The following is a 15,689-nucleotide window of genomic DNA, read 5'->3' on the forward strand; positions in this document are numbered from 1 at the left end:
TCCTAATTAAAAAGAGACCTGATGGTTCAATGAGCCACTCTGTCTACAGGAAAGCTACCCATACGGATGCTTATCTGAAACCGGATTCCCACCACCATCCATCACAGAAGAATTCTCTCATCAAGACTCTGTATCATAGAGCCCAATGCATATCCGACCAGGAACACATAAGCAGTGAACTCAAGCATGTACACCAAGCTCTTAGGGCTAATGGTTACTCCGACTATACAATCCGCAAAGCTATCACTCAAACCATGAAGAAGAACCCTCTTGAGGAGCCTTTCAAAACCATCACTTTACCCTACATTGCTGGGATCACAAAAAAGATCTCCAAAATCTTGAATAAACACAAGATCCAGGTCCGTTTCAACACATTACATAAAATCCGTGATCTGGTTCCGTCTGTAAAAGATGTGATTCCGGACATACAATACCCTGGTGTCTACAAACTAAGTTGCCTCTGTGGTAGTAGTTACATTGGAGAAGCTTATTCACGTATTTATCATCATAACACTTCATTAAAATGCAAATCAATTTATACCATTTTTGACGTGCGTTTTTCTGGATTGTATTGTTGTTATTCTGTCTCTCACTGTTCAAATAAACCTACCATTAAAATTATAGACTGATAATTTCTTTGTCAGTGGGCAAACGTACAAAATTAGCAGGGGATCAAATACTTTTTTTCACTCACTGTAAGTATAGGTTTTACCCTTTCTGGCAATAAAACAGTTTGTGTTAAGATGTTAAAACACCAAACAGAAACCTTTTGCAAGGGGTCATGTCTGCATTCACCACACGTAGTACTTGTGGTGAACATGCAACAAACACGTGCTCTGTTAGTATGATGCATTGTCTTTGAAACGGATTTGTCAACACCAGAGACAGCTTTCTATAGAGTGTAGTCTCAAACAATGTTAGGCCAGATAACACCAAAAGGTGAACAGCAGCCCATGTGTTTTGTTTGCATGTTCACCACAAATATGTGTGGTTCATGCAGACATGATTCCCTGCAAAAGGTTTCTGTTTGGCGTTTTAACATCTTAAGAAAGGGTTAAACCTTTACTTATATTTTGATAGACTGGCAAGTGAATTCCCATGAAGAAGGCAAACGGATAAACCCACCAGCACACTACAGTGCCCTCTGTTGGTGTGGGTTTGAACAGCTGCTCCACATTAATTGCCAACACGTTATAAATTTCTGGGAAGGCACTCTGACTTTGGGAAAATCACTCGCACACCGTTCTGGTATTGTCACCATTAAGGAGATACCTGATTACAATATGGAAAAAAAACAGATACTATATCCCCGCTGCATTTAACCCTTCCGTATCAACACACATTGAACGCCACAAATTGAGGACCGGATTCTTGTGTTGGTCTAAATTGATGTTGTGTTGATCTTCATAAGGACAAAAACATACTAACTGTCAGAAAACAGATATATTGTAACTGCCGGATGATTATGACACATACAAGCAGATACATGTATTTCAATAGTAAAGCAGGAATCCCATCATGCTTTGCATGTTAAGATGACATTGCCACTGCTGTGCATATTCTTGCACAATCCTGCGATAGCCAAAGGTGGCAAAGAGCCAAGGTTTCACTGTGTTTCTCGGACAATATTAGTGGAAAGAGTCTTTTCTGCCCTGACACAAGTTGAGGTACCGATTCTCATCAGAAATCCCGCTGAATGTGGTGCTGGTGACTATATCAATGCACTCCAAATGTAATTAGATTTGCCATTGAATGACAATTATACTGAAATGTCATTACAGTGGTTTTATTTGTCTTTTGAACTATTTGTCGTTTGTGAACGTGACACTTTTTGCCGATTGGCCGTGTCGGGTGGTGGAGGGTTACGACACATTTTTAAATAACGCGATCTAACCCAAAAACCTTTATTATGAATAATATTGGTCGCGAAAGCCTACGTGTTAAACTGAGTATTGAAAAATTGACAGGTTATTGTTATACTTGTGCAATTTGTGCTTCTATAGTACTTCATGTAGGTATATTTGTTTACTTGTAGGGATTTGTTTACCTTTCCTATACTTTTCACTCCTATCGGGTTTTGTATCGTTTGTTATTGTAGCGTTCTGACCCGCCTCGACTGGACTTCTGTTTCAAAAGAGCTTGATAGCTCATCAGATTACTCCCGGATAAATACATATTAAGATTCTGCCATTAGACATATATGAACACACTATGTTATGCGTTTCAGTACTGATGCAGCATTACATCTTTCCACGGTTGATTTAAAAAAATAAGCGCCACCACGTTCAGAGACAACAACAGCAGCACTCTTATCGAAAGACTGATTGCCTGTCATATCGATACGGATTGTCCAGATTACTACTGGCTCAACAATGTCCATGCTTTTACTTGAGAATAGGCACACAATGACATTTAATATTTTGATAAGCGTTGATACGGTTTCCCAACTATATATTCAGATCATTTGAAATATGCATTACGTAACAATATGACAGTTCCCTGCTGTACCATTGGAGGACACAATAATAGCATACGGAACAGCAATATAAAATACCACAGTAGAGTTTAATATGTTCCATTGTGTCGTTGTATTCACAACACTGCCAGGTTTATGGGCAGTTTATACTGGTAGGAACGAAGTTGTAAACTGAGTGTACCAGCCTGCAATAGATTAATGCGTCCGTCCGTCCGTCCCCTTTCAATACTTTAACGAAGTGAAATCTCGTGCTGTTGGGTGTAAAAAAATAAATTCCAATGTTCCTACCAGCCCACCCTTCAAGGACCTGTTATGTGAAAGTATAAATAAAAGCACTTCCCTAATTTTTCGCCAGAGAAAAAATGCAACTGTAATAATTAGAAAGCATGCCCTTTAATCCAGAAAAGTTTAGGCCTATTTTAGGGGTACCGAATTGGAATGTGTTTGGCTAATTCCATTGGAGGGAAGCGGAATACCACGAGAAAAGCCACCCCCTATAGGGGAATAGCGCTCATCACGCCACACAGATGGGTTCAAGCACGCAATGATGCACTGCCATATCCTGTCCATCTCACAGCCCATGCACGTGGACGCCTGGTATTCCCAGATGTGGGAGCATAGTATGGTACAACAACGGATGTTCCTGCACAGCTGTCTGTTGCCCACAGTGCAACCCAGAAGCAGCATCAGCAGTAGCCTATAACACCTGCTTAGCTTGTCAGATCTGATGAAATGGGGCACATTGGAGGTTATCTGGTTGCAATTTACTGACTGAGCAAAGCACACACATACATACACACACGACGGCAGGGCAATTATTAAATGCATTACAGCTTCGGTTACTTCCATTGCATCCTGCTGGAATTGAAAGGGGACAATATAACAATGCTCCCATGACAGGCTGAAGTGGGCCCTGTGTATACACTCCTATACATACAGCATCAGGGCATTGATTTACTGCCACGGGGCCTTAAAACAACAATCGCACCATAGCCCTGACGCCTTCAGAATACGAGGTTGCGCACATATGTATTTTGCATCTGGATTGATGTTTAATGCGCACACTCTGTTCCTTTGTCATGGTTTCCAAATGTGCTGCTTCAAATCTTGGAAGTTGTCTTTTTTTAAAGATACGCAGTACTTTTTAAAATCGAGGATGCATTCGGCAAAACACGTATCAGCCTTATAATTTATCAGCAAAGTATCAGGGCTAATGGGATTCCTGACATTTCTTAACATTTCCTCTTTGTTCAGACAACCCATACGTGTGGACCTTTGAGCGGTATCCCCTTGATGGCAAGGGGTTTTCTCCAGGTACTGTAAGTTTATATCCCATTTTCTAAAAACACTAAGTGAAAAGGAATTAGCCAAGAATGCAAATGGAAGGTTAATGCTAAATGTAATAATAATATAACATTTTAAGACTTCATAAATTTTAAAAAAATCTTTAGTTTAACATCAATATTGAGTTATTGAATGCCAAGAGTTAGTCTCCACTGTGTTTAGAAAAATCTCAAAGTCCATAGTAAAACGTGGCTATGTTTCTTATGCAACTCAAAAATGCCCCTTTGCAGTACGTCCAACCACAATTGTTGGCACTTTGCGAATCCAATGTTTAGGGACCCTTGGTACCAAAATAAGAAAGGATGAGATAAACATAACGTGCTTTAATTGTTGAATGCACTTCACAGATGGGCTATTCTTTTGTTATTTTTGTTGAAGGTGGTACTGTATAGCTATATCTATAGGACCTGTTTGCCAATATCCAAATTGATGAAAAATAACAATAGGTTTTACCCTTCCTGGCAATAAACAGGTGGTTAAGAAATACAAACACCAAAATATATGATCAGAACACGTTTTTTTTTTTTCTTGCCACAAGTAATTTTGGTTAATGCAGATTTGATGTCTTGCAAAAGGTGTCAAAAAACGTATTCTTATTTTTCATCACGATGGTATTAAGTTGCCGGTCGCTTTGGGGGGGGAGGTGGGGGGAAGTAAGTTTGGACTATTGGAGCCTTTTCTCGTGCATTGGTGGTGGTGGTGGGGAAGGGTGGACGGAGTGGGTGGGTTGCTGGTGGGGGGGATTTCAAGGGGGTTTCGTTCGCCTCCTCCCCCTACCCCCCCATCCCATCCCGTGGCAACTTCCCGTCTCCACACGCGCTCACACGCCCCCCCCCCGCTCCGCTATACAAAGTGGGGGCTGCTAGGGCTGTGAGTTCTACACGGGGAGAGGCGCGTGTCGCGCTTGGGCAGGCGCGCCTCGGAGCGTGCGCTCGGACCAACACAAACTTAGACCATGGACGAAGCCAGGCCACTCCGCGAAGGGCGAGCAATGGTGGGGCAGGAATTGCACCGTGATCTGAAGAATATTTGAAGTGGAAGAACAAACAAAAAAATTACCAAACGCACGCATGAGAAATTTGTCTCTTCGAGGTTTGTTGAAAATTTAAGGCGTTTGCGGTAAATTGCATTTGACGATTGCAAAATAACTTCTGTGCGGATCGCAAGTGGTACAAAAATGATATAGATGGGGTATTTCATATTGTAGCTTTTACTCCCCATTCACATGCAAGATCTCATGCGAAATATTATATACTGCAAAAGCAATCAACTGACAGATTATACTACAGCTCACGCATCTTTGCGATTTTTTTGTTATTACGATACAAGATTTTACAAAGGAATGGCATGCGCGTTGTGAGCGAAAATATCGGCAGCGATAACAATAGGGTGCTTCGTTTCGCAAGAAAATGCGACCTTGGAGAGGATTACTGCGAGCACTCGTGCTCATGGCCATGTGGCCTGCACGCTTCGTCGCTCCGTTAAGTTCACCCCCCCGCGTCTCCCGCGAGGACACCGCAAAGCCACCCACGGGCGCGCCCGTCAACAGCAGCGGCGCTGGCGGTGGCAGCGCGGATCCAGAGCTCACAGTTACATTCCACGGCAGGGACGGCAAGGGCCAGGCTCGCACCGGGCAGGCAGCAGCTGCTGCTGCTGATCTCCTAGAGGACGGTCCGAACGCCGGCGACGGAGCGAGGGGAGCCGGTGAATGGGAGGCATCGCACGCGGACGGCTTCTGGGATGAATCTCAAGGTCGCCAGCGCACGCAGAGTCCGTGGGAGAGTCAAGTAACTGGCACCCGCGCGGGAGAGGATGTCGAACAATGGGAACTCAAGAGAGGGCCAAAGAGAGGAAGCTTCGTGGGGGTGGAGGCATGGAGACGTGGGACCAGGTCTCCTCAGCTCCACCACAGCAGCAGCGGCAGTGTCCACAAAAGCAGGTGAGTTCAAAGCCGGGGGCAATTGTAACTTAAGCAGGCATCATGCAGTCATCTCCGTATGTGTTCCGAGGTCATGGACTTCAATGGTTTGTTTTAAATGCGCTGTCGACGTGTGGCTTATTAACACAGCCTTGATCACAGCGTCGAATATTCAAAGTGGCCCCATGCTTAAACAAGCATTGGGCAGTGCTCATCTCTGCTTGTCCTCAGCTGGTTTTGGAAACTCCACATTCCCCGTATGTCCAGAGGGCCTGGTGTGTCAATAATATTGATTTTCAGAGCACTACCACTATCGATTTCCGACAACTTGCACTGTATTGAGCTTAAGTGAAATGGACAAAGCATAGGATGTAAGCTTTTGTCAACGAGATTGTGTAGATATGTGAAATGTCTTCAGTATTGCGCCTTGGTATTCAAATCAAAAGTATCCTGCATGATGATGAATGGTTGGTACAAATACAAAAAAATATTTGTTTAATAATGATACTTCTGGCTATCACATAGAAGCATAGGCTAAAAACACACATCGCCAATGTGACCACGAACATTGCCTTATGAATGTTCCACAGTGGTTACCCTATGGATGACCCTCGACATTGGCTAGGCAAGGTCTGCCAACACTGCCTACCTAACACTCGTTTGAGCGTGGAGAGACGTTTGGACATATTTTCGATTTTTCAGAAAAAACATTTATGATAAGCTAAACTTTTTTGCAGTGGCCCTTATTGAGAGTAGAGAGCAATTTCAGAATAAAGGCTCATGTGATGTGGTTGCCTATTATAGGTAGGGTGTTGACTGTTGTGTTAGCCGACTCTCTGTGTTGTATTTCTAAGTTTACTAGGTTTAACTCTTTGGTTCTTTCGGTAAAGTCACGTAGAAAGAAAAATAAATTATTTCTACGTGACTTTACCGAAAGAACCATAGAGTAAATTCTGCAGTCACGAAAGCTTCAAATCTAGTTTGAACCACTAATACGGGGAGGATTTCCACACAACTCACACTTAACTTCTAATTTAGCAATCTTTGGAAGAACGTAATCAACCAGGCTATGCGTTAACTGTGTGTTAACCGACTCTCTGTGTTGCATTGCATTACACTTCCAAATTTTACTCAGTTTGTTTTCTCAAACTTCTTATTTCTCTCTATAAATGTTGCCATGCTTGTTTGTTTATAGGTCAATTTTATCTCCTCCGGCCGCTACGGGGAGGATTTCCACACAACTCTCTCATTGACATGCTAATTTCTCTACCCCAACCCCCTCTCTCTCTCTGCACCCCCCCCCCCACCCCCTCTCTCTCTCTCTATTTAAGGCCTCGACACAGAGGCGTTGTTTCTCTGTGTGTGTCTGTGTGTGTCTCTCTCTCTGTGTCTCTGTGTGTGTCCACCACCGGTGACGATTATTTTAACCGGTCCTGGCCCTCCCCTAGGTCGACTCAGCCTCAAACGAGTAACTCATGTGATGTGTGAACATCGCCACTGGGGAGACAAAGGCGGGCGGGCGTGGTGAATCCAAGTCCCGGGCGAAGCCGGGTAGTAAAGCTAGTTTGTTAATAAAACAGATAAATATGTTGCTTATATGTGTAACAGATGACAAAGGCCACTGAGGCTATAACTCTTTTTTAAGACAGTGTTAGTGGCAATATGCGAATGGATTCAGCAGCATGCTTATCCACCAATGCCAAGAAAGTCGCTTTGGCTTTATATGAAGGCAAAGTCAAATTTCAAAGTGTTTCCCAAGGAGCACTGAACCGCTGGCAGAAATTCCACATTGCCATAATGGGGGCCATTCTGTCTATGGTATGACCAGTGTTGATGTTTCACAGAGCGGTACCCAATTTATTGATCCCAAAGGGATAGTGGGCTGCCACGGCGGACACTGAGATAAATGTACAGAGCCTTTTAACTATTCATACAAGTTCCTGAGATGGAAATTATTCATTGTATTGCCGTGAATAACAATGATAATATATTACCATCTGCTGAATGAAATCCTCCTCCTGGTTGTTTTACAATAAACCAGTATGCTGCCCAATGCGTGTTGGTGAAGGTGGGAGGCCAAAACCGGTTCAGGTATCGCACGCCCACGAAGGTTAGTCGTGGCTGGGAACTGAATTCAGGTCGTCAAGTCCACCACTGGATAACGCATTTGTTAATATACCCGTGGCCTTAAAAGTAAATAAAAAACTTACAATAGGCGACATTTTGGGCATCGGCCCATCTTCATAGCACGTAAATATCGCGTATACAGTATACTCTCACCGCATTGTGCGAAAACACGCGTTAACGGTTTCACAAAGCCAACCGATTAAACGGCTGAGTTCGGGTTCTTTCACTGCACATGCTTTGCTGGTTTAACGTACACATGACACAGTGCATTAGTCAAGAGCGCTCTTCGCATACGGCGAGGCCTGCCAACACAGCTGCAAGCATCTCGGGATGACATACTGTATCTCATTATAAAAGTTGGAGGGTTGGGAGCCATCTCAAGGGGTTGTCCTTCTATAACAACATGACTAACACGCTCCAAGTTTATGGTCGGCTGGGTATGGCTGAGTGGTTCAGCTTGAACCCCGGCACTGAGTAAATTTGCACAGATTTGGCGGGTGCATTCCCGTGGTAGCCACGTATAATTAATACTGTTGGGAATGATATCACACGCGTGCCGCTTGATGGAAAGTGGACATTAAAAGGGCCGACCCCTGTGAAATGATGCTTTTTTGCTAAAGTAAGCAGTCGCCGTTGCCTTGGTTGAGAACAAATTTGTCTTGAAATTCGTAAAAAAAAAATGCCACACTTCAAAAAATTACAAAATCGTTTCGCGGCGCAGTTGATAAAATAAAAATTATATAAAGTAAATATTTATAAACACATGTTAACAATACGTTTTGGCGCTTGTGAAAAATAAATTAATCACAACGTGGATTCAAGTGGCATTTAAATGCGAGCACATTTATCGCAAGACACCGTGACAGAAACGGTGAAAAATAAAACTCGCGCAAAACGCTTGAGTTAAGTTCCGCGGTAGACTGTGGAATGAATCAAAACATATTCCCTTTACGGATATTACAATAAATTAGTAGCTAATGAAAACTAAATTGAGTTTGTTCTCTCAATTAGCTAATCAAGTAATGATACTGTGTAAGCCAATGCTTTAATTTGATATTTCCCAGAGCGCTACTGTCGTACAACTGTCGGCGTCACTGAGATTCTGCGTCCGCTATGGAACTGGAACCCCACCCAAGATGACAGGATAAGGTTAGGTTTAAAAAAAAAACAATTGATGATCTCGACCCATTCAACATCTACAAAAAAAAGTGTGAAAGTTAAAGGTTACATTTAATTTGGTCAAGCATGTACGTTGTTAAACAGACAAGTCAAAATGCCTTCATTCTCAAATGAGCATGGGGAACAAGCCAGTGGTGGAAAAATCCACATTCCCATGGCAGGGACCTGTCTGTCCATTATCACAACCGCTGTTGTCTACTCACATAACAGTGCACCCGATTCGTATGTTAAATAAATCGTCGTGCCCACGACCCTTGTGCTTTACACCGCGCCTGTGAGAATCCAAAGCAGGGCCCTGGGGTTGTGGTGCCGCAGCCCCTAAGGCACAGAACCCGGCCACCTTGAATCTGAGCTTCAGCTCGCCTCAGTCGAAAGCGATAACTAAGCCAGTTCTGGGCTCCCCTCCCCACTTCACTCACTCATACTGACCCAGCGTGGTAATCTTATTTTAAAAGGAATTTATATAGCGCCTTAAGTAAGGCGCTATATGGGTGTGTTGGTGGAAATGAGGAGAGTCTGCGTGAATTCGGTAACAGCGAAATCGAGGATGGTAAATGATGACGAATGGATTGAACAAATGGGGATTAATGAGAGATAGCCATGTCATGAGAATATGAAGTGGGAAAAGTAACGGCGGTGGTTAAGAGGGGGAGGTTAAGGGGTCGTGGGGTGAGCTCGGGAAAATGTGTGTTTTGAGTGGACGGACGCGGCATGTGGGGCAAAACTTTCATCCAGCAGAAGCACGTGGACAATGGGCCGTGCATACACTTTGAAGTTGTCTTTTCACGTGATGTACACGCTGCACATTAAACCTTGTAGCAATGGAATATTACACATGCACCGCACGCAAATGGGCAAAAATATACAATACAATTTTGGATAAAATCGTGACCTCCAAATTCATGTATGACAAGCCATTGCGTGATTTCTGTTTGTTGCCTTTCCATAAATCATACGACTCCTTTGCCAACTCTCGAGAAGTACGAACTAAGTGGATCCTGCACGAGATTTGAACTTGTAACCTTTGGATTGCGAGTCCAGTGTTCTGGCATAGAAACACTCAGCCGGACCTACACAGCGGAGTGAAATATAAATGTATATCAAATATCGCCGATGAACATATCTAAGGAGTTAGCAAAAGTAAACTGCATGAGAAAGGCTTCCAGGAAAGAGATACGCTTCCCCTTTCTATTTTCCTGGAATGAACATCTTTCAGATTTTTATTTTTTTACGCCTGTGCAGTTGCCAGCGCTCGCGCGCATTTCAAGAGGCCGTTTTTGCTTGTGCGTTCCCCGGTGTTCGGCAGGATCATCTTGCCGTATTGCGTCCGCCTTTTCACGACGACGGCAGGAGCGAAACAGTGAACAAACCCCACTGCACCGGGTTCACAGTGCATTTGCCAGTCTATCTAGTGATGCTTGCCAGCTGGGCAACGTGTATACAGGGACTCCTCTACTTAAGAACATTCGACTTACGAACTTTCAGACATACGAACAAACCTGTTCCGTATGTCCAGTTGCCTGCTCGGACCGAGAGTCGTGAGTTCAACCACCGCGCAATAGATGGCGACGGTGGCATCTACGTCTGCAGAATGTGAAGAACCGGTTGCATCTACAGCTGCAGGCGATTATACAACTTTTAAAGCCATTCCCCGTGTTTAGTGTACATGCCGTACAACATGGTTAGAATCGACAAAAGTCAAGTTGGACTTACGAACAAATCGATTTACGTACAGATCTCTGGAACCTAACTCGTTCGTAAGTAGATGAGTCCCTGAAGAAGGAAATACGATATACAGGACAGGATAGACGGGTTACTGCATGGCGCGTTTTCGGATGCATTTCTGCGGCCGTCTGGAACGCTCTTCCTTGCGATATTAGGAAGCCATCGAAGCCTATGCACTTTTAAAATCTAGATTGACAATCTAATTTCTTTAAAACTGCTTTTTGTGTTTAGTTTGTTGTCCTTCCCCTGCACCTCCGATTAGCACGGTTGGCTACGTAAGGTACAAAAGAAGTTTAACGTACAGTACATGTTCATTGATGTCGATGTATCGAGTGGTTGCCATGTGTACACACTGCGCTACACGCCTGGCACGCTAAGTTCAATTCCTGGCCACGGCGCAATACCAGTGGCAAATGGTGCAACACCCTGGTGTGTTATGGCAACATTAAGTGCTGTAATGGGTAAATAAAGGCAACCCCAGACACTATAATAACGTAACATTCGCTCTTGTAAAGACAGAGAGAGTGACTCAGAGACGCAAGCAGGAACCAGAGACAAGCGGGAAGGCAGCCACGCGGTGAGATGGCGTCAAAATTCTCCCCAAGCTCTGCGGTCCTCTGTATATTAAGGTGTTATTGGCCAATTGGTGAGTGTTTACATGCGGACGATATGGGGAAACACTCTATCCCATAGAGCTGGAACCAGTGGGGTTCACATTTTTTCTGGAATTCTTTCTCCTGGCGAGCCATGGCAAATTCTTCAGCTCGACGCCTACGGGAAGGGAGTTTCACATCATTTGTGCGATCCACCAATCCTCGCCCTTCGTAGTGCTGAGTTTAAAAATGCGTGCATAGCCACCACAGCTGGCCTGAAGATATCTGTCAGACGGAGGCAACTGTAAGACGCATCAAGAGTGCGCGCGTCTAGGGCGGTTGACGACAGACCACGATCGAAATGATGAAATAGAGAGGCAGGCGAAGCAGGATGCCATTGCAACATTTAAATCACCGTAGTCATGAAAAGCGCCGTAGAAATGTGCTTAAAGAACAACGCTTGTGTTTGTTGCATATCACCAGCTATGGCAAAACGGGTAAGACGCACGGGCGTGGAGACGTGAAATGGAATAACAGTTTAAAAATTTTGATTTAAAGCTTTCGTGACTGCAGTAATTCATATTCTTAGTTTTTTCGGTAAAGTCACGTTGAAGAGAAACAACAAAATAATAAAATATATATAAAACAATAAAAAAATTATCACGACGTTTCGACCATAACTCAAACGGTCATCTTCAGGTGTGTTAGTTTGCATGAATTTATTTTTAAACGGCGCATTTATTTATTTATAAAAAACGTTAGCGCCACGCGCAGCGATTTGGCAGTTTACCCAGGACTAGTCCATCTATATTCTGAAAAGAGGAGGGGGGAGACGAATTTTTTTTATAATGTATGCTGTCTGAAAGCCACTTAAGCGTGAACAATCAATTAAGAAAGTCCATAAAGTAGCGTGGAGAGGTCCGTGCATGGAATGACATTGAGAACTACAAAGAGGAACAGAGAACATATGAATGTTCGAGACATCGTATTGAATCAAAAAATATATATAAGTGATTATGGGCAGGATACGTCGAAAGAAGGGATAATGGGCGGTAGTCGAGAGTAATAACGGAGTCACGGTTAAAGGAGGGAAACATGACTAGGAGGGTGTCTACGCAGAGACAGTGTTGGATTCAGTTTGTGTGCACGTGTTAGACACAACGTCGCATTGTGAGACCGCGAGAGATGGTGATGGCTTGGCGAGGCCTTCTTCCGGTAACCGATAGATCATGGCTGACAATGATGAACGTTTCCTTTTCCTGAAAAACAAACAAAAAAAAGCTTCAACCTCTTTGTGGTGAAAGTATATGGTGCCATATACTTTCACCACAAAGAAACATGCACGGTTGTTCGATTCCTAACCAAATGCTATCGAAACATGGCGTGGGCTTCCTTTAAGTCAACTCAGACTTTAAATGAGTGGCGGTATCAATGCCATCACGGGACGCACGGTTTGTGTTCTCACAAATCAACGTCTCTGCGCTGTGCCTCGCCAACCTTCTGGTCTGCTCACTGCCACCGGGGTTACCCTGCCCCTACACTCGTGAAGCACGTTGTCCGTGCACGGAAGGATAGGGGCAGTGTGATCGCACGACACACTGTGAAGCAAATCCTTGTACACTTGACTCAGAATAATCAAGCAAAACCCAGACTGCTGTTGAGACACCTCTTCTCAAAACCGGTCCAGAGTTGTTTTTTTGTGTGTGTGTGTCTCTTGAAACAACGCTGATGAAATTACGCGCTCCCAGAAGTCCGTGCGTCTGATGGGTTGCGAGAGAACTCTCTGTTGGCGAGCAACTGGTGTGCGTACGTACATACGAGCATCGCTACGAGCGTCGTGTCGTTCACGACACTATATTTATATTTTCGCGATCTAAACCCCCCCCCCCCCCCCAAAAAAAACAATTTCTAATTATTTATCAGTATTGTATTGTGTGAGCAAATGGGTCAGATATTCTTCGTCCCTTTCAACTGATCGGTACCGTTGCCCAGTAAGCACGGATTATATGTAAATGAGACGTATTATCTTGCATGCAGGACTTGAGTTGGTTCCAGGATCGCGCTCTGGTGAAGCCCACAACCTTTAACCCCAAAAATGGGACAATTCCTCAATGGAGTTATGGATGTGGTCCATAATTGGACTTCTTGATGTTTGTCGGACCTGAAGACTGCTATGTTTTACTGAGCCCCAAAATAGTCCGTATGCAGCAGACCTGCTTTGTGTTTTGTGTACAACCAATCGGTTTTATCTTATACGATCAATAGTTTTTGGCCAATGCTCAACAGTGACTTTAGTTAGGGGTTGTGCAGAGCCATCCAGCCTCACCATTGGAAGAGGACACAAACCGTGCAAACCTTGGGCTTTTCATTTACGGCACAGTGTATATGTACTCAGGTCAAAGTGGACGTTTACAGGGTTGATAATGGTGATCGTCTTCCTCGTCTCGCACGTCCGATTAGCACGGTTGGCTGCGTACGGCGTGAAAGAAGTTCCACATACATGCATACAAAGCATGTCCACCGCGGCGTTTCTCGGCTCTTTTGGTGGCCGTGAGCAAAGGTGGACATCTCACAGGGTTGACATTGGTGATCACACTCTTCGGTTCTTTCGGTAAAGTCACGTGGGTATAAAATAAAATAAATCACGACGTTTCGGGCGCAACACAAGCGTCCGTCATCAGGTGGGACGCCTGATGATCAGCAGCAGACCAAGCTTTCCCACCTGATGATGGCCGCTTGTGTTGCGCCCGAAACGTCGTGATTTTATTGATTTGATTTTATACCTACTACGTGACTTTACCGAAAGAACCAAAGAGTATGGATTCCTGCAGTCACGAAAGCTTCAAATCAAGATTGGTGATCATCTTCCTTTCCCCGCGCCTCTGATTAGCACGGTTGATTACGTACGGTGCGAAGGAAGTTCAACGCACATACACTACATACACAACAACCCCCGATAAGAGGGCCGATGGGCTGAGCCAACCCCACACTGGGATATGAGCTCATAAGCCTTATGATCGAGTCATACACTCTCTAACCACTCCACCATTCGGGCAGATTCTTTTATTTTATATTCATGTAAAGTAATCTTCCGTGGTTTACTTGCTCCAAGTAGATTTAAAATGTATTTGATAGCTTTTTAAAATATCACATAATTGAATCGGACCTGGATCTCAACACAGTACATAAAATCCGTGATCTGGTTCCATCGGTAAAAGACGTGGTTCCAGACATACATTACCCGGACGTCTACAAACTAAGTTGCCTCTGTGGTAGCAGCAACATTGGAGAAACCAAACGACATATCTCGGACCGCATCCGTGAACATAAATCAGACTTGAAACACAGTAGGACGAACACCTCAGCCGTGGCAGATCACTGTTATAATTCAGTGGGCTCACATGACATTGACTTCTCCAAGACGGAGGTTCTCTGCAAGCCATCCGGCTACCATGAGAGATTCGTTCATGAGGCCATCCACATATACAAACACAGAGACAATTTCAACCGAGAAGATGGATTCTGGCTTAGTAACCATTGGGAAAACGTTATAAACCATTTCGGTTCTTGATTGATTGTATTTTACGGTGACTTTCAGACCGCAGTCCATTCGCTGGCACTGCCTCTTAGTACCTTTCACACGACGGTCAATGGTATGGTTTGTAGCATGTTGTATAATAATAAATAGTATAACAGTGTGATGTTTCATCTTCTTTGGTTCTTTCGGTAAAGTCACGTAGAATGAGAATATTTTATCAATTTATTATTTTATTCTCATTCTACGTGACTTTACCGAAAGAACCAAAGAAGATGAATCATTGCAGTCACGAAAGCTTTAAATCGAAATTTAGTGTAATGTTTAACATAATTCATAAGGCAATATATAGTATCCTAATTGTATAGTGAATATACAGCAGTGTGGTACACAGTAGGGTTGGTAGAATAATACAGTGTAATATTACAAGTCTAATATTTTATAGTCTAAAGCATAGGGCAGTGTATAGTAACGCATTGTATAATTCAAGGGTGGGGTTTGTCTATGGCAGTGTATATTACGGTGTATAGTAGTGTAATTTAGAAAAAAAGTTTAGTTGGAGGCATATCAATATAATGCATAATGTTAGAGCTTACATTGGGCTGTGTATACGATATTATACAATGTAGTTTAGATTGGAAGGTATAACATTGTAATGTATAGTAGTCTAGTTTATAACATAGTTGTAACGCAACACAGGACAGAGCAGCGCATCGTGGCTGTTTCTCTCTCTCCCCCTCCTCCGTTCCGAACATAGATGGACTCGTCCGTCTGATCAAAGCTCGTCGCTTT

At 43.6% G+C, this 15,689-nt stretch overlaps 1 protein-coding gene across 1 annotated transcript in view; it reads left to right on the forward strand.

Annotated features, from left to right (window-relative positions):
* Positions 1 to 4,669: 4,669 nt before the first annotated feature.
* LOC116945017 (multimerin-1-like) overlaps positions 4,670 to 15,689 on the forward strand; it is a 30,130-nt gene continuing 19,110 nt past the window's right edge. Inside the window, exon 1 of the mRNA XM_032959070.2 lies at positions 4,670 to 5,759. Coding sequence (XP_032814961.2) covers positions 5,230 to 5,759 — 530 coding nt within the window. The 5' untranslated portion in view covers positions 4,670 to 5,229. The remainder of the gene's footprint in view (positions 5,760 to 15,689) is intronic.

The sequence above is a fragment of the Petromyzon marinus genome, chromosome 22, assembly GCF_048934315.1.
Source record: "Petromyzon marinus isolate PM22_M1 ecotype Great Lakes invasive population chromosome 22, UKy_Petmar_22M1.pri1.0, whole genome shotgun sequence".
Lineage (NCBI taxonomy): Eukaryota > Metazoa > Chordata > Hyperoartia > Petromyzontiformes > Petromyzontidae > Petromyzon > Petromyzon marinus.